General features: G+C 43.7%; 3 protein-coding genes across 3 annotated transcripts; 2 read left to right on the forward strand and 1 right to left on the reverse strand.

Moving 5' to 3' along the window:
• The first annotated feature begins 1109 nt into the window (after window positions 1-1109).
• On the forward strand, window positions 1110-1913 carry CCDC53 (Coiled-coil domain containing 53). The gene is made up of 3 exons (XM_017157727.3): window positions 1110-1237; window positions 1292-1731; window positions 1785-1913. The coding sequence occupies exons 1-3, from the start codon at window positions 1193-1195 to the stop codon at window positions 1822-1824; spliced, it is 525 nt and encodes a 174-aa protein (XP_017013216.2). The 5' UTR covers window positions 1110-1192; the 3' UTR covers window positions 1825-1913.
• RpL36A (ribosomal protein L36A) lies at window positions 1902-3045 on the reverse strand. The gene is made up of 3 exons (XM_017157728.3): window positions 2916-3045; window positions 2513-2686; window positions 1902-2145 (listed from the first exon to the last, which is right to left on the reverse strand). The coding sequence occupies exons 1-3, from the start codon at window positions 2916-2918 to the stop codon at window positions 2008-2010; spliced, it is 315 nt and encodes a 104-aa protein (XP_017013217.1). The 5' UTR covers window positions 2919-3045; the 3' UTR covers window positions 1902-2007.
• A 1543-nt stretch (window positions 3046-4588) lies between these two features.
• Window positions 4589-19399, forward strand: Megf8 (multiple EGF like domains 8). Its single transcript, XM_017157753.3, has 6 exons — window positions 4589-5196; window positions 5881-6297; window positions 7011-8933; window positions 11027-13411; window positions 13753-16171; window positions 16938-19399. The coding sequence occupies exons 1-6, from the start codon at window positions 4837-4839 to the stop codon at window positions 18101-18103; spliced, it is 8670 nt and encodes a 2889-aa protein (XP_017013242.2). The 5' UTR covers window positions 4589-4836; the 3' UTR covers window positions 18104-19399.
• The last annotated feature ends 46 nt before the right edge of the window (window positions 19400-19445 follow it).

Below are 19445 nucleotides of genomic sequence, written 5' to 3' on the forward strand. Positions count from 1 at the left end.
CCTTTCGATTTTCAAGATTCCCCAACAGAACCATTTAACTGCGATGAGAACGTTGTAGACCAGCTGGCTCTCGTTTGCAACGGTGGCAAATATCCAACAAAACTTTAACTTAAAAAGTACAGAACAGAAACACCAAAAGACTATTTGAACGCCAAGAAGCTGTTGCCTTTTCATTTTGGAAAAGTTTTCGCTGCTGGCAGCATTTTGATTTATTAAATCTGCGAACTACACCGCACAACATGAAAGCATTTTCGTTTCCAACCGTTACAAATCCACTGCCGTAAATTGCCGTTAAACACAAGCTGCACGCATGCGTTTTGTTTTGAAAAAGAATGGGAATTCGAAAAGATATTCTCCTACAATATGTGCAAATAAAAATTATATAATATAATTCTCCGCAAACTAGAGAGTTGTAACAAATACAAAATTGAGAATCCGATCTGGCATTCAACTAATACCTAAGCCGCAGAAGTGTTGCCGAGGAGAGCACGATAAGCATTACTTAACTAAGTCGAAATAAAAGTTCATTGTAGACTTGAGCATATAGAAAAGATCCCAGGTCCTAAAGGAACACCCAGCACATAAGTTTATACATACATAAATATATAATAAAAAGTAAAAACCGAAATGCATAATAACTGGACGATAATTTTATAATAAATCGAAGAAAAAGTACATAATACTCGAAGAAATACCATTCACACATTTCATGTTAAGATATAATAAAGTAAATAAATAAAATATTTAAAACAAAATGATTGTTATGTTGTTTAAAAGGTTTTTGAATTATGGGAGTTTATTTTTATTAAAAGTATTGAATCCCATAAATGAGGTATAGATTTAGTAGAACGGGTTTAATAGTTTACTTTCGAATCATAAAAACTGCCCCATAACAGAAATTGAATTTTTTGATTTAATTGAACAGCTTTATTATTTAATTTATTTCGCGTCAATCTTTATATATATGAAATCTACATTATTAAGGTTGTTAGCATGAACTTTATTTAAATACAAATTTTTCTAAACGTAACTTTTAAAATTGTGCGCTTACTTAACTGTGTTAAGTTTAGCGGGAAATACCGAGTTATTAGTTCAGAGTAGCGTTAGGCATTAAATGATTTATACTCAGTAGTAACCTGGCAACCCTGAAAAGCTCTAAAAAAAATAGAAGGCTGATAAAAACAACAAAATTATGGATGCAACTTTAGCAATTACGGGCGATGTGGATAAAACACAGGTAAATTAACTTGTAATTTCCTAAAGATATAGATAGATATAGTTGTTCTTCTAGATACCGCCGCTGAATCAGAAGCGCATCCTGGCCTTTGTCAACCACTTCCTCGTCAGCACTTGCACCTTCCTCAATGAGTTTGCCCTGGGCTGTGAGACAAAGTTTGTGGAGATGGAGCGGCAACTGCAAAAGACAGAGGCCGCCCTCATCATCCTGGAGGCGAAGCTGGCGTCCATACCCACCGAGCACCATGTAGCGGATGAGGCGCCTAGTATTTCAGCGCCGGCAGAGGAACCCAAAGAATCAGCTTCTGTAATGGATTCTAAACTGCCACCCACGGAGAGCCAACCAGAACAGGAATCCCTGCCTGAATCCGACGGAGTGCGTGCTTGCGAGGATCTGCGCTACAGGAAGTTCTTTAAAATGGTTCAAGTGGGAGTACCAGCGCCGGCGGTTAAACAGAAAATGCAGGCGGAAGGCCTGGAGCCACGTATTCTAGAGTAAGACTCCATAGACTTCATGAGTTCCATATTAACCATACGTCTCCTTTCAGCACTCCCAATCTGATCCTGGCTGATGGAATGCGTGAGTGAGCGGCTGGCTGAGGACTAAACCCACCTTGTGATATAGCTATTAAAGCTACACTTTTCAATTAAACATTTTGTAAAGCTTACGTCTACAAGTTTATTTTGTTTTATTTGCCGCCATGCGACGGCGCGAAAACAACTTAAAACCACTTCGTTAGCAAAAAGGTGTATCGGTTTTTAAGAAGGAGCCTAGAACTGGATCATCTGTCCCTTGCGCTTCTTGTCACCGCCCAGCTCGAAGTGCTTGCAACGCTTCAGGGGAGTCTGCTTGCGGTACTTGCACTCTGTGCATTCCATACGCAGCACAATCTTCTTGGTGGTCTTGGCCTGAAATGGGGAAAAGATCGTCGATTAGTAAGGAGAACAAGGTGGTTTCTAGTTTATTGGGTTGTCTGAAGCTGCAGGTGAGGCGCTGTGGGCGAGGATGCCGCACAACGCTGCCTTCTCGGCCGCACCGGTGCAACAACACTTTTGATCTGGCACAGTTTTTTCCCACCAAAAGGCATAATGCTCATAGAGCGCAGCGATTTAGTTCTACGAAGCGCCATTTAAGATTCTACACTTGCCACCAAGACTGTCGGGTTTTTAGTATCTTTAATCTGATATACTGGTCTATCATGATTTGGTTTGGATAGGTTTCCAGGTCTACGACAGTCTGGTGGCTAATGAACTTCTCCCAGTCATCAAAACTCACCTTCTTCCTGAAGATGGGCTTGGTCTGACCACCGAAACCCTGCTGCTTCCTGTCGTAACGACGCCTGCCCTGGGCACCCTTGCGCTCCTTGGACTTCTTGTACTGCGTCACCTTGTGCAGCTTGTGGACCTTGCACTTCTTGCAGAAAGTGCGACGCTGCTTGGGTACGTTCACCTGCGGGCGGGAAGGGGAAACTTATTAGCACCGAGATTCATCATCCAACACCGGAATTTATTATTTTTTCTTTTTTCAGCCGAGCAACGCACTTGGAGCACGGCGTCTTCAATATTCCGCTACGTGAGCACGCCGCACTGCAATTCCCGCTTTGGCAACGGACCCATTCGGTTTCGGCCATTTTTAACGCGGATGTTCGGCGATTTCGAAGAACAAAACGAATGCTTACCATCTTGATTTCAGGAAAAGCGAAAAAGAAGGAACTTCAGTAGAGGTGAACCCGTGCTGTCAAAACGTTGCCAGACTATCGATACATTAATATGTGTCAAATGCTGTTGTGCGCGACCTATCGATGTTATAGCCTATTCACACCGCGTTAAAAAGGCGTTTCTGCAACAGCGTCCAAATTCCGCTACAGCTACTTTTTCTTCCATCCTTAAAAGTCGCTTCAGGAGAAGTGGAACCTCATCTGTGGTAAATTATAATTTGTATTCCGAATTTTTTATACCCTTGTAGAGGGTATTATAATTTCAGTCAGATGTTTGCAACGCAGTGAACGAGACGTTTCCGACCGCATAAAGTATATATATTCTTGATCAGCACCAATAGCCGAGTCTATCTAGCCATGTCCGTCTGTCCGTCTGTCCGTTTCTATGCGAACTAGTCCCTCAGTTTTAAAGCTATCGCGATGAAACTTTCCCAAAAGTCTTCTTTCTATTGCAGGTAGTACATATGTCGGAGCGAGCCGGATCGGACCACTATATCTTAAGGCTCCCATAGGAGTATTCAAACAAATATAAGAAAATTCATTGTAACTTTGTAAGAAGTAGGCGTTTTGATTCTTGACTACTTATGTATAAACAAAATTAAAATATAAACGCTGAATCTGGAATCCCTGGAACTGCACCGAGTAAGCATTACTTTATCTACAAGGGTATATAAGCTTCGGCTGGCCGAAGGTAGCTTCCTTTCTTGTTTTTTTTACATTGGAATGGCTCCAGCCAACTCAAATTCAAACATTTTTAAAAACATTTTTCTGAAAGAAAAATCGGAGCTAATTTACAAAAATATTTTTTTAAAATAAACGGTAAGAGATAAAAAAAAACAAAAACCCATCCCATATATTTCAATCCTCTATCGAAAAAAAAATTTCGATTAATTCTGAGATTAGACCCAAATTGGCCTGTCACGTTTCACGTGGAATGATCCAAATGAGAAACTTCGCACATCCGCCAACCAATAACATCTGACGTAACAGCAGTTGATCATTAAAACATAAACAAGAAAAACTATTTTAAAATTTGCTTTCCTGTTTTTCTTAAATAAAAAGAAAATTAGACCATAGTCTAACAAAGTCGGATGCGAATTTTAAAATTTTCTAATTTAAGTTATTTGAAATTTTTGTTTTAGTTTAAGAAGTTTTTCGCAGTGAAGTGAATTTCCAATTCTCACTGTCAAGGGAAAGAATTCACAGTTGCACCGAAGAAACACTGCCTAACTATCGCATCAAAGGGCTCGTCAAATAGAGCTGATAAAAGTCGATGTTTTTCGACGTTAGATCTTTTTGGGAAGAGGATATTATTTATACATATAGTTTTCGGTGCAACATTTCAAAGTCGTTAAAAGTTCACTAAAAAAATAAAAACAAAACCAGGAAATGATGTACAAATGTTGAAAATTATTGCTTTTTTAGGGTAAACAAAGCGCTCCGTAATACTGGGATTTTATAGTTTGTAATCTTTTTGAAGATTAATTTTGTACGGAACAGCTGATCGAAATCCAACGGCTTAACAGCTTAGGGAATACCCCAAATTAACAACAGCTGAAATAAAAGTATAACCATATTTCAAAAATTCCAGCAACCGATTACATATTACTGAAAATCGGGCAATCGATTTTCGATTCAAGGAGTCCCGATAGATTATTAGCACTGTAAATAAATCGAAGTTTTTTCAACAATTTTCTCGCGAAAATAATTGGAAATAACGAATATCCAGCAGCTAAAACCGGACGCGCTGGTGGCCCGGGCCCAGCGGCTAGACGTGTGCAATGGAAGAAGCCAGCGGACGCTGGCTGGATCGAATCTAAACAGCCAAAACGGCACCCAGTGATATATGGCCAAAAATTTGCATAAAAAGTGAGCTATTAAAATGCAGAAAATGTACGCGTTGCTGGCAACCTTGACATTCTGGTCGCTGGTGCTGCGATCGGAGCAGGCGCACCCGCCGCCGTCGGTTCCGTGCGATCGCAGCCGCAAGGTGTTCACGGAGCCCTACGGCGAGATCTCCGACGGGCCCTCCGGCTTCAATTACACCCAGGACTCCCACTGCGAGTGGCTCATCAAGGCGCGCAACGACAGCCAGTTCATCACGCTGACCTTCCACAGCATGGGCACCGAGTGCTCCTACGACTACATCTACGTCTACGACGGCGACTCCTTCAACTCGACCCTGCTGGGCAGCTTCAGCGGGCGGACGCAGCCCCAGCGATTGGTGGCCCGCAGCGGAAGCGTGAGTATAACACTTCTTTTAGAGCCGTTTAGTGGAGAAAGCAGTGCCTTTTCTTTTACCTATTCACTTATAAAGGGTTCAACTAGATTATGTAGAAAATCAGAAAACTCATTGATTAAAAAAAATCGTAAACAGGCTGTTTCTATGCACATTTTGCCCTACTAACCAACCAACCAAAACGGTCGGTGTCACAAATGTGCCTAAAATCAGACCGAATATACTCTTAAACTCCCAAAAAAAACTCCACAGATTACAGGTGTCACAGGACACCTACGGTTTCCAAACCAATTGTCCCCAAATCCGTGGCCGTTTTTTTTTTTCTTGATTTTAGGAATTTTTATTCAATGCCTACTATATGTTTATTTTAAATAGTCTACTTAATTTAGGAGTGGTTGCTGTGGTACCGAGATTTGCTTTTAAGGGGGAATTATGGTTAGAAGAAATTCCTGTGACACCTTTGGATATTCGCCAACTCTTTAGTATGAATTGCCAATTACCATTTGTTTTTATTAAAATCTAATAGCTAATTAAGCAGCGAATAATCTGAGCTGGGTCTCCTGAAAAGTATTATAGATAGATAAAATAACTCCTCAAAGCAGGGGAAACTACAACTCCACTCATAAAGAACTTTACTCCCCATATATTTGTATGCCTCTAACTCATTGCTTATCTTCTCCCCCCCAGATGCTAATCCTAATGTACAGCGATACCAACTACGTGCTGGATGGCTTTCGCGCCTCCTACTACATATCAAACTGTCTGAACAACTGCCACAATCATGGAAAATGCGTGGGCCACCAGTGCGTGTGCCACGGCGAGTGGGTGGGCCCCGACTGCGAGGATGAGGCCTGTCCGCAGCGCTGTGGCGAAAGCCAAGGACGAGGTCGCTGCCAGAAGAGCATCTGCCACTGCTCGCGCGGCTTCAGCGGAAGGCTCTGCGATCTGAGCGATCATCCAGCGGGTAGCAGTTGGCGATGGTTGGCCACCGATGCCGAGGGCATGACACCCCGAGCCGCCCACACCGCCGTTTACATGGAGGACGAGGACGCTCTGTACGTGTTCGGCGGCTACGACCTTAACAACGTGATAAGCACGCTTCAGGTAATGACGAACACTAGCTAAATTGGTTTCATTAAAAATAGTAACATTATTTTTAGTAAAAATCATAAAAAAAATTTTTTTTTGTACCGACTGATTTAAAAAGATTTAAGTAGGAATTAAACAAGTTATTAAAAAACCTTTAAAAGTTTAATTTTAAGGAACTCCTGTTTACATTTTTCATAGTAAGCCATTGTAAGTTGATCTAGTTTTGTTTTGCTGAAAGAGAACTCAAAGTTTAAATGTATAAAAAATCCTTTAAAAACTTAAAATAAAATCATGTTTAAAGAACTCAAGGTTTAATTGTTAAAAAATCCTTTAAAAACTTAAAATAAAATCATGTTTAGAGAACCCAAAGTTTAACTGTTAAAAACTCTTTTAAAAACTGAAAATAAAATCATGTTTAAAGAACTCAAAGTTTAACTGTTAAAAAAATTCTTTAAAAACTTAAAATAAAATCATGTTTAAAGAACCCAAAGTTTAACTGTTAAACAAATCCTTTAAAAACTGAAAATGAAATCATGTTTAGAGAACTCAAAGTTTAACTGTATAAAAAATCCTTTAAAAACTTAAAATAAAATCAACTGTTAAAAAAATCCTTTAAAAACTTAAAATAATATCATGTTTACTGCTACGAACTTATATTTAGCTATGTTTTTAATAGAATTTTTATAAAATCGGATAGTTTTATTCTAATTCATTTTGTTATTTTTCAGATTTATCGGTTCAGCACCAGCCAGTGGGAGGATGAATGGGGCATTGCGCTGCAAAGTCGCCGCCACTTCTATCATCCGCAAAAAATCGATCATACCTTGCTTAAGGCCGTGCTGCAGCACAAGAACGAGGACGAGGCCAAGCTCTGGGGTCTAAACAGCGATGTGAGCTTTTTCCGAAACATTCTGTACACTCTGGCGGAATCCAATCTGCACCAGCGTCGCACGCGATCCTCCCTGCCTCTAACCATTGTCAATGCCAACTCGACGGACGAAGAGTTGAACGAGTATCTGGAGGATATACTGGAGGAGGTTACGGATCACAAGCCCCACGGACGATATGGTCATGCAGCGGATCGTGTGCCCGGCGGTTTCGTGATCTACGGCGGCAAACATGCCAACGGGAGTTTCTACAGTGATCTCTGGCAGTACAACAACACGGAGAGCGGTGGCAAGTGGAAGCAAATGGCCATTAGGTCGGTGGTGAAGCCGCCGGCTTTGGCAAGGCATACGCTTAATACCGCTGGAGCTTTTCTCTACATATTCGGCGGAAGTCTGGAGACGGGTGAGTTCTCATCCAGCGTATATCGCATTCCCCTTCCCCTCGCCGAGGATTCCCAGTGGGAACTGGTGCAACCAAGAGGAGGAAAGACCTTAGACGTTCGTCTGGCAGCTCATTCAACGGTCTACTACAAAGCCACCAATTCGCTAATTGTATTCGGTGGAATCATGACAAGTTTAGCCCGCTTCTCGAAGCTTTCCGATCGCATTTACGCCTTTCAACTGGATCAAAGGCATTGGACTGAGATTTTATACCCAAGAACTGCGCTGCGGGACACCAACATTCCCAGGGAACGAGCATTTCACACGGCTACCATTTCGGGCAACTACATGGTTGTCTTTGGGGGCTACACCCATCGTCACAACAAGGATGAGATTTGCTACGACAACCAGATGTACTGGTACCATCTAAGCTGCCACATTTGGATTAATCAGGTTGTGTCCGCCGAGGATAGTTTGTATCCCAAGCCACAGGGAGTTTTTGCCCAAGCGGCGGCTTTGCGACGAAATCACACACTTCTGATTGTCGGCGGTTATCATGGAAATGTGAATGCGGATCTCTTTGCCTACGAACTGCCGCAGGTGCTGAGGGTGGAGAATACCCTGTACAATCCGGAGATCTCTTGCAGATTGCATGCCTCGCACACTGCTTGTCTTTCGAACCCGGAATGTGGCTGGTGCTCGGCGGATAGTAGCTGCTATGGTCGCACCATCGGCGCCAATTGCACGACTAATCTTCAGACCACCAGATGTCCAGGAATATGTCCCTCCCTCGGCGATTGCCACTCTTGTTTGGTCCATGGCTCGCAATGGGGCAAATCATCAGGGAATAAAGCTGCATTTTCGGTGGCCAGCAAACTGGGGCTAAACGAATGCACATGGTGCGTCCAAAATGCCAAGTGCCACCACCGCGATGACAACTACGGGATATGTGGAGATAGTTCAGGCTGGTGGGGTGACAAAGGCACCGAGATTCGTCGTCCTTCGCTTTGCACCAGTACCGACCGACGCCCTGGACTTACGTACATCAAGTATCACTTTCCTATTAACTACACCATGCCGGATTATGTGGGTATTGTGAATGCGACTATGGTGGATTTTGCCTCCCCTCCGTTTACCACTTATTTTGAGCACAAACTCGAGGGTGAAATGTTGGCAAGATTGGTAGGATTCGTGCGTCCGCAGCATCAGTGGAACAACTCGGCTATACAGGTCTGCACCAGTTACTCTTCAGCGGTTTTGCGTGCTGGCCTGGGTCTTTACCTCGATGAGCTGGTTAATGTCACCACGCAGAGCTCAAACCAGAGCTACTGCAGCAACGTCCAGCTGCCCACCACTGAGCAACCGTTTACCATTGATTTTCAGGTGCGTTTTATTATTAAAGCTGTATAGTTATAACCAGGGACCGTAACGATTATGTGTTTTATGGAAAAAAAACTCACAAATAATCTTTATTTAAGATTTTTATGTCAAAAGACTCTAAAGCAATCGTTATTTGAAATTTTTATTTTTTGAAGTCTTAAAAAATCCCATGTAACGATTACACAGGTACACAGCCAAAAATTTCCACGAACCATTTCAAGTTTTCCATGATATTTGGGTGCTCCTGAGTAAAAGTCCCATACAAAATTATTTTCCATCACCTACAGGTTCCGCGGTATAGCTAAGAATACAAAAAACCGGTGTTGGTCGACATTTTGAATTACGTGGCCTATATAATTGGACTAACCTTTATTATTTTCGGTAGGACCTACTCTCAATACATCACGGCATTCCTAAAAAATAGTCTTCATTGTGAACCATTGCCCATGTCTTTGGAATTCGACGCCAAAGTTGAAAATCCCAAAATTGTAGAGATTTTTCTGATGTAAAAACAATTCTGAGGATTAAATCTTGAATGGAAGTAATTTTAACTTTTCATTGTATCTATTGTTCATTGTATGCTTTAATTTCGGTTTAAAGCGTTTTCATTAGAATATTTTTTATTGGATTTATTATACTAATAAAACCGATTTTTTTATTTCATTATCTACTCCTAAATGTTGTCAAATTTTAAAAAAGTCAAGGCATCCTACAGAATGGGAGTAAACATTTACATTTTTCTATGTATGTTCAGTGAACGTATTTTAGTTTCTTAGTTCTAGAGGTTGCCATGACTTATTCAAAATTTGACAACATTTAGGAGTAGATAATGAAATCAAAAAATAGCTTTTATTAGTATAAGAAATCCAATAAAATGTCCTCATTAAAACGCTTTAAACCGAAATTAAAGCATACAATGAACAATAGATACAATGAAAAGTTAAAATTACTTCCATTCAAGATTTAATCCTCAGAATTGTTTTTACATCAGAAAAATCTCTACAATTTTGGGATTTTCAACTTTGGCGTCGAATTCCAAAGACATGGGCAATGGTTGAGAGTAGGTCCTACCGAAAATAATAAAGGTTAGTCCAATTATATAGGCCACGTAATTCAAAATGTCGACCAACACCGGTTTTTTGTATTCTTAGCTATACCGCGGAACCTGTAGGTGATGGAAAATAATTTTGTATGGGACTTTTACTCAGGAGCACCCAAATATCATGGAAAACTTGAAATGGTTCGTGGAAATTTCACAAAGTTTAATTTTGTGTTCCTGTGTTATTTGGGATTTGAAAAAGTACAAATCCCATGTAACGATTATTTGAGATTAAAAATTAAAAATATTAAATAAGGATTACTTTTGATTTTTATCGTAAAAATCCTTAAATAAAAGGTTATTTTATTTTTAGAACATGAATAACATGAAAAAACTAAATTTTTGGTATATAGCACATATATGTAACTCCATTCCTTCTTTGTGATTTTTATTTTTCAATAACGATTATTTTCGGTCCCTGGTTATAACATTTTTAACATTTTCCGATTACACTGGTCGACAAAAAAAAAGCCCAATGGATTTTACAGAAGTACTTTTTGTCACTTTTTTTCATCTATAGTAGCCTGATATTTTTAATGTATTCTATGTGTATGGGTCTCAGTTCAACAAGGAAAATATCCGGCTACTATAGATGAAAAAAAGTGACAAAAAGTACTTCTGTAAAATCCATTGTAGCTAAAGAAATAGAGGTCGCCCAGCTTTGTGATTGGACACTCTTGAAGTTAAAGGTTCAAGGTACCATTTCCGCTAAATTGTGGCTCTGGGCTACGAAAGGTTTTCTTACTATTAAGCCGCAAAAAAATTTGAAACTTTGACCACGGATTTCTCAAAACTTCGACGTGATGGAAAGTTTCGAAGTATGAGGTAGTAATCTACACCTAAAATTCTTTCAGGTTTTGTAGCTTTTATTCTTGGGCCAAGAAAAAGTCTTGATTTTGTCGACCTGTGTTATCAGTTGTTTAATAAATATAATTATATTTATTGACACCCTTATTCTTAATCGTCAACTAAAATATTTTATCAAAATCTTCTATAGGCTCGCCGACGTATTGGAGGCAACGGAATTTACAACGCCTATCAAAAGACCAAAATGGAACTACAACACCTGCATAATGGCCAGTTGAACGCCTTCACATTCGAGTACTTGGAGCCGTACTACTCTGGAAAATGCACCCAGTACTCCAACTGCCTCCACTGTCTCACGGATGCCTCATGTGCTTGGTGCCCCCTGACCAGCGTTTGCCACCTGCGATCCGTGAACGAGACGGAGGTGTGCAGGAAGGAGGAACCGGAATCCTTTCATTGGTCCTACCTGATCAGCCAGCCCAGTCAATGTTCGAATTGCACAAACTACGTGAGCTGCGAGGCCTGCGCACAGAGTGGCGACTGCGAGTGGTGGACAGAGGACGCCCGTTGCGGCAGGATCGGCAAGTCAAACAGCAGCGTGCGGGCGGTGGAGCAGTGCCCCAGATCTTGCCGGGAGCGCCAGGGCTGTCAGGAGTGTCTGGGCGAGCGAGGCAGATGCGTTTGGTGTGAGGCCAGCTCCCAGTGCTTCAGTTTCTCCGTGTACACAAGCGAGTATCAGTTTGGAATGTGCCGCGAGTGGATGGACCAGGTAGTTAGTCGCCAGCCGCATGAGCTGGCCGATCAGAAGGTCCAACAGCCGCCGCACCAGCAGTGCAAATCCTGTGAGCAGCATCGAAACTGCTCCTCCTGCCTGCGAACTTTGAGCTGCGGCTGGTGCTTCGATCGCGACAATCCCATCGAGGGCGTTTGCATGCAGGGCGATTTCAGCTACAGTGCTGGAAATTGTTCTCTCGCCTTGAATAGTTCTTCCCATCATGACGCCGAGTGGGCGTACGCCCAGTGTCCGGATGTCGATGAGTGTGGACTGGGCCTGCACGATTGCCACAAGGAGGCAAAGTGCACCAACACCCAGGGCAGCTATAATTGCCACTGCCGAAGGGGTTACGTAGGCGACGGAAAGTTCAGCTGTGTGAGAACCTGTTACGAGTTGTGCCAGAATGGAAATTGCTCGGGTCCGCCCGATTACACCTGTCGCTGTGCTTTGGGCTGGACCGGTGCCGATTGTGGACTCAGTTGCGGCTGCAATAATCACTCGACTTGCAGTGAGCGTTTGGGGAAATGTGATCTCTGCCAGGATTGGTCGGAAGGTGAGAAATGCGAGCGATGTCGCCAGGGAAGCTACGGAAATGCCACGGCTCCACATGGATGCCTTCCCTGCGAGTGCAACGGCCACGGACACCAGGATCTGGGCATTTGCAATGTGAGCAACGGCGAATGCTACTGCAAGGATAATACCCAGGGACTCAATTGCGAGCTGTGTGCTCCCGGCTATTACGGCGATCCCAGAGGCGGCGGAAAATGCTACTACCAATGTGAATCCAGGGGAATCCTGACCAATATTGGGACGAGTGCTATTGGCTCGTATCAATCCTATCGTTCACCCTGGGGCGCCAGTCTAGAAGTGAAGGAGTGCCTGTGGATCCTGCAACCGAAGACACTGCAGGCGGAAAAGTCGCTGCTTCAGCTGGACTTTCAGTGGCAGAGTCTGGCCATGGATTGTGATGAGAATGCGGTGTATATATACGATAGTCTGCCGGATTTGACAGGTGCCACGCAACAGAATCAACTGCTGGCCGTCGTCTGTGCTCCCTACAGTTCAGCCAGGATTATCGAAGCGCGTTCCAGTCACGTCACGGTTCACTATAAACAGGGCAGCGAAAGACGTCACTTTGGATTCAATGCCCTCTACTCCGTGATGAATTGTGTGGCCGGAAGTTGTCTCCCGCCGCACATCTGCGATGCCCAACAGCGTTGTGTCTGCCCAGCCGGTTATGTGGGTGCCAGTTGCGAGATTGAGATCTGTCCGAGCAACTGCAATGCCAAACGGATGCAGGGATTCTGCGACACCGAGTACGGCAGGTGCATCTGCAGCAATGCCAATTATGCGGGAGCGGATTGTGGTACCTTGGTTCAGCGCAACCACCTGGTAATGACGGAGCTATTCAATACGCAGCTGCTGAGCGAAAGTCTGGAGCATCTTAGAAAGACCATACCACGATTTGGACACTCGGTGAATGCAGATCGTAGGGGTTCCCTTTGGATGTTTGGTGGCTATTCACCCAATCACGGGCCTCTCAACGATTTTAGGCAATTCGACACCAAGAATAGCACCTGGCTGCAGGTCACCGTGGAGTCGTCGACTCCCGAGGATCGGATGCCCCTTGGGCGCTACTTTCACGCCTCTGAGATATACGTGAAAAAGCAGATTATCTATATCTATGGAGGAATTGGTGCAAATTCGCAGCTGCTAAATGACTTTTGGATGTTCTCGATACAAAACCAACGCTGGAGTCAGATCAAAGTGGAGGTGGAACCAAGTGGAGCGGACTATCCGGTGAGTGAATGAGAAAATTGAGATCTTAAATAGAGCCCTGCTTGAATTATTCAATTTTTGTTTTATCATAGTATGCCATGAAATTTCTATGTGAAATAATTTGAATGTTTTTCTAATCCATTTAATTATATTAAACTCAAAATTAAAATTCATGCAATTCTATTAAACTCAAAATTCTAATTAATTCATTCATATAAAACAAAAAATGCAAAATAATTCATTTAATCCATTCATGCAGGGCTCTAATTTAAAAGTAGCTTTGACATAAAATGAAAATACACCTTTACTTTAATCGATAGGTAATGCCTTGATTAATGTATTTCTTGTTATATTCATTACAGTTGGATGTGCCGCCGCCTCTAGCCGGTCACACCCTAACCCATCTGCGATACCAGGAGCACGAGTCGTTGCTTCTGCTTGGCGGATTGACTCTGAACAAATCGCGACCTCTGGAATTGTGGGAATTCAACCTGGACACTGGTCGATGGCAACAGTTGGCGGCCGTGGGTGCCAGAATGCCAGTTCTTTATGGCCACACTTCTGTCTACCACCCGGAAACGAACAGTGTTTACCTGTTTGGAGGATACTCCACGGAGCCGCAGAGCAATCTTTATGCTTTGGACTTGCAGAAGCTGAGCTGGACGGAACTGCCCAGTTTCAGGGAACTCAACTCACCCGCCTCGCTGCTGCCGCGGGCTCGTTACTTTCACTCGGCCGTAAGCACTGAGCACTACATGATTCTCTACGGTGGACGGACGCAGCCATTCAATGGAACCGATGTCCTTATTGCCTATGTGTACGCCTGCAATCAATGGGTGCGACTGACGGAGGATGTGGAGCTCATAGGTCGTGTGCCGGCCTCGAGTTATGCCGAGGACATGGCCATTGATCCGGATACGGGAGTGATCTACGTGATCGGAGGATGGGATGGCAGCTCCACGCACAGTCATGTGACCAAGATAACCTTGCCCGATGACATTTGCCAGCTGTGGAGCAGCGGAAAGCCCCAGTGCCGGCACTACATGGGCTGCAGCTACTGTACGATTCAGAACACCTATAGTTACAGTAGCCACTGCTTCAGTCATGGACGCACTCCGTGTGCCAATCACAATGGCACGCTGGTGATCAACAATGGAGCTGCCTGCGATGACGACTGGATGGCCAGCAGGAACTGCTCAAGTTTCGCCACCTGCGGCGCCTGTCTGGCCGCCTGGCCGACGCATCAGGAAGTGGCTCCCGTCTGCCAGTGGTGCGATGAGTGCGGCATTCGGGGCAGGTGCGTACCGGCCGGTGTGGATTGCGGTTGGCGGAGTGCCTGGTGCAACAAGGAACTGAGTGTGGGCGTTCTGGGCCTGTGTCCCCTGCCGCAATGCTACCAACTGAGCTGTGAGAGTTGTATGCTCCAGCCGCAATGCAACTGGGCAAGGAATGAACTGGGCACAGTGGAGTGCATAGCCAAGGAGCTGGTGGAGAAGAATCAATACCGTCTGGTCGAAAGCTGTCCCACGCCCTGCCACACGCACGAGAATTGCAGCTTGTGTTTGAGTCCAACGGCCACGCAGGATCGCCAGGAGTGCAAGTGGTCCACCATGCTGAACTTGTGCGTGACGCCCAGTTCCCAGCCGCTGCTATGCGCCGGCGGTGTTTGTGGCCTGGTGCTGGAAGCCAGCGAGCTGGAACGCTGCCCAGAACCATGTCACGTGTACACACAATGCTCCAGCTGTCTGGAGCACGCCCACTGCGGTTGGTGCGCCCGCGAGGGACACAATGGCGATGGCATCTGCACGGAGGGAGCACTGGAGCACAAGCAAGAACATCCATCGGGATCCACATGCGATCTAATATATGCCAGCTGGCGAAATGATTCACACCTAACCCATGCCGATGTCGTCTCCTGGCACTATGTCCAGTGTCCTGCGGAGAATGAGTGCATCAACGGGCATCACAATTGCGACGCTGTATCCGAACAGTGCATCGATTTGGACACCGCCGTGGGCTACAAGTGCGTCTGCGCCCAGGGATATCGCGAGGAGCAGGGCGCCTGCATGCCCGTCTGCAGTCAGGGATGCGTCCGCGGCAATTGCGTGAGTCCGGATCAGTGTCAGTGCGACTTTGGCTATGTGGGCGCCAATTGTAGCATTCAGTGTTTGTGCAATGGTCATTCCAACTGCGAGTCCAGCAGTCGACTGGATATTTGCCTAGAGTGTCACAACAACACGATGGGAGAGCAGTGCGAAAAGTGTCAGCCCCTTTTTGTGGGCAACCCACGGGAGGGTCATGCCTGCCAACCATGTTTGGACTACTGCCATGGGCACAGTGACGTGTGTGTGGCCTATGATGCGGATCCGGCGGTGTTTAATATGACTCGTTCCGAGCTGGAAAGAATACTACCCGAGGGACCCGCCTACAATGCCACCTGCCTGAGATGCGGCAATCACACGGATGGAGATCGCTGCGACAGCTGTTTAACTGGCTACTTCCGCGGCAGCGAGGATCTGCACAAGGAGTGCCGACCGTGCCAGTGCCATGGACACGGGAACATTTGCGATGCCGTCACCGGCGAGAAATGCAATTGCGCCAACAACACGGAAAGCGATGCCACCTGCACAGCGGGTGGCGGGAAGAATTCGGCGCAGCTCTGCTGGATGGTGCAGTGCTCCAAGTGCCGTGATTCTTATGCCGGCAACCCCACGGATGGCCACCAGTGCTACAAGCAAATAACCGTCGAGTCAAGGATGTGCTTCGATGCCAAGCCCATTGGTAAGTGGAGTTTTACTAACCAGTAATTATAAGAGTTTTCTTTATAACAAAAACGTGTCCGTTCTTTATATTTTAATTCCCTTGAAGAGGGTATAATGATTTCAGTCAGATTTCAGTTTGCAACGCAGTAAAGGAGACGTTTCCGACCCCATAAAGTATATATATATTCTTGATCGGCATCACTAGACGAGTAGATCTAGCCATGTCCGTCTGTCCGTCCGTCTGTCCGTTTCTAAGCAAACTAGTCTCAGTTTTTAAGCTATCGCGTTGAAACTTTCCCAAAAGTCGGAAGCAGCCGGATAGGACAACTATATCATTTTGCTCCCATAGGAATGATCGGAAAAAAATATTTAAAAATTAAGGCTTCGGTGCTTTTTGACATATAACCTTCTACACTTGGGGATAGCATTATTTTAATGATTCTGAATTTCGAATTTAATTTTTTCAAAATGCCATAGAAACGATCGGAATATTAATGTATTTTCCCATTAATTAGAAAATAAATTATAGCTTCGTTTTAATTGTATTCTCTTCTACTCTAGGACATGTTTTTTTTAGTATTTCCGAATTTCGAATTAAATGAAACAAAAATCGGACGACTTTATTTTATAGCTGCCATAGGAAGGACAACAAAATATTGGCAAAATAATACGAAGTTTAACATTTTTGCAATTTGTAAATTATTTCGGCTGGCCGAATCTAGCTTCCTTGTATTCCTTACATTTATATATTTGTTATATTTATGCCTTCCTTTTTTTCACCACAGAGGAATGCAAATCGAAACCAGCTGCCCTAAAGCCCGGCCAGACAGTGTTCTTTGTCATCCAGCCCCGATTCATGAACGTGGATATACGCATTATTATTGACGTGACACAGGGCGAGTTGGACGTCTTTATGTCGCCCCAGGACGACTCCTTCATAGTTGAAACAAATGAGACGACCGGCTACCACGAGATTTTCCTCGATAACCGCTACAACTGGGGACCGAAGATGAAGCGAGAACATCCGCTCAATATTGCTTCGCCCAGACACGACAATGTAACGATCCAGAAACTATTTTCACCAGAACGTCGCATTGGCGGTGGCGGCCTGGGAGGAGGCGGAGGCGAGAGAATAGGAGCCAATTCATATTATGTGCCCCAGTTGCAGGACTGCAAGAGCCATGGGGGTCACAATTTTATAGTAAAGGATCAGCACGCAAAGGATTTGAGTACACATGTAACGCTCAATCATTGCAATACATTGTTACGCCTGTTTGGGCTAAAGAATCGTTTGGTGCTAACCCTGCCCCAACATGCTCACAATCTAAGTGCCACCCGCTTCTTTATTGCCTTGCGAGCGAGCTCCGGACCGGAACCCAGTTACGGATCCGTGGTCTTCCGCCAGGATCAACTGCATATTGATCTGTTTGTGTTCTTCTCAGTGTTCTTCTCCTGTTTTTTCCTCTTCCTCGCCGTCTGCGTGATTGTGTGGAAGGTGAAGCAGGCGGCGGACCTGAGGAGAGCTAGAAGACAGCATGTGGTGGAGATGTTGCACCTGGCCAAGCGTCCGTTCGCCCAGATTTTCCTGGCATCGGGCAGCCTTGATGTGGACAGTCCACAGCCGGCGTCCTCCTCCTCGGCTCGTGCCATGCGACAGCGTGCCCGGCAAGCGCTGCTCCTTCAGGAGCAATCCGCTGGCGACTCCCAGCCAGTGATGCACCACTCCAGTCGCCGTCAAAGCTCGCGCATTATGATGGTTGCCATCGAGCCGACCTTTGACAATTTGGCGGCCGTGGGCACGGTGTTCATTAGCTTGCCAGGTCGCTCGCGGGCTCCACTCAGCATTGCCCTGGGATCCACGCTCATTTCCTATTCGCGGCAATATCCGCTGAATCCTCGCCACTTTATGCGCGCCCAAAGGGGCCAGAATGTGGCGCTTCACCCGGCTTAAACAGGAATCTATATCAGCACGAACAAACTAGTTGTTAGTCAATGTCTAAAGGCCGAACTTAGTTTAATATCTGTGCATGTGAGTATGTATGTGTGAAGTACATAAAGACATTCGTTTAGATATCGGTGTATATGGAATAGTGTAGGACATTTTTGTACATAACGTTTAGATAACGCAAATAATTAATACTATGTGTATATAAATATGCAACAAGATGTGTGTTAAAAACTGTGCCCGCACAAATCATCTATATTTATAGTTTATACCTATGAAAAGATAAACATACAGGAAATGGATAAATATTAGATATTAAGCATTATATTATAATGGAATATTGGGTCTCGAATCTGCAACAGGATACAGAAAAGCATTCACATATTTTAAACACAGAACAAATTTTCGGACTGATTTATATGAAATTTCATTTGGCTATAATGTAGTTTAAAGGTAATTTAATTTAATTAAAGAAAATAACCATCAGAAAAGTTCCCAAGTGAAAAGTAATGAAATTCGAAAGTACGCATAGAGCAGAGGGAATTTAATACACAGTAAAATACTTATAAGAATGTCAATTTTTTCGCGAAACGGAATGCCGCACACGAACATGTAGAAGCCATATGAAAAACAAAGAAATCAAGATATACGTATTATTATAGTATACTGAAAGTGTCATAGCAATTAGACGTTGATAATTCCGAACCTAAATGGATGTCATTCTCTGTCGCTCAAATAGGTTTCTTTTAAGATATGTACGATATCATTTTTTATTCTCGCGTACCTAGTATATATTTACAAATATTGTATAAAGTATTATGATATTCCCTTCCTGTTGGTGGCTAGCATTTGCTCAATTAGTTCTTTAGCTCTCTACTGCGCACTCTTACGCACCGGTGTACCTACTATTTTAAGAACGAGAAACTATTTTTATGTACAATCCAGTTTTTACACACTTGTTATGTTTACACAAAAGCTCACAGACACAAAAGCGGCTGGATAAATTGGAATGATTTCTAATTTTGAAACATTTCAAGTACTATCCGGCTGCACAACATCACAAACGAACAAAATCCTACAGAATCTTTCCTAACACGTTACACTAATCTCAGTAACCAAAAGGTTGTAAGAAATTCTCACTATATCGATTTAGTTTAGAATTCCCTCCTTATATGTGGTACTATTTTTGTATATTTTGAGTTTACGAAATTAGCTAAATTTTTAGAACTGATGTATATTTAAAAAAATTATTGAAATCGTCCCATTTTGCAATATATTTATATATTTTATTTTATTTTATTATATTATTTGTAATTGTTTTTTGCAATAAAAATGAACTTATGGTATA

Source organism: Drosophila takahashii, chromosome 2L, assembly GCF_030179915.1.
Source record: "Drosophila takahashii strain IR98-3 E-12201 chromosome 2L, DtakHiC1v2, whole genome shotgun sequence".
Taxonomy (NCBI): domain Eukaryota; kingdom Metazoa; phylum Arthropoda; class Insecta; order Diptera; family Drosophilidae; genus Drosophila; species Drosophila takahashii.

Excerpts from the sequence above, each read along its gene's own strand:
- CCDC53 (XM_017157727.3), top strand. The coding sequence starts at position 1,193 with ATGGATGCAACTTTAGCAATTACGGGCGATGTGGATAAAACACAG. Across the intron at positions 1,238-1,291 it reads GCGATGTGGATAAAACACAG|ATACCGCCGCTGAATCAGAA; the intron begins GTAAATTAACTT and ends TTGTTCTTCTAG. Across the intron at positions 1,732-1,784 it reads CTGGAGCCACGTATTCTAGA|CACTCCCAATCTGATCCTGG; the intron begins GTAAGACTCCAT and ends GTCTCCTTTCAG.
- RpL36A (XM_017157728.3), bottom strand. Across the intron at positions 2,146-2,512 it reads AGCCCATCTTCAGGAAGAAG|GCCAAGACCACCAAGAAGAT; the intron begins GTGAGTTTTGAT and ends TCCCCATTTCAG.
- Megf8 (XM_017157753.3), top strand. The coding sequence starts at position 4,837 with ATGCAGAAAATGTACGCGTTGCTGGCAACCTTGACATTCTGGTCGCTG. Across the intron at positions 5,197-5,880 it reads TGGTGGCCCGCAGCGGAAGC|ATGCTAATCCTAATGTACAG; the intron begins GTGAGTATAACA and ends TCTCCCCCCCAG. Across the intron at positions 13,412-13,752 it reads CAAGTGGAGCGGACTATCCG|TTGGATGTGCCGCCGCCTCT; the intron begins GTGAGTGAATGA and ends TATTCATTACAG.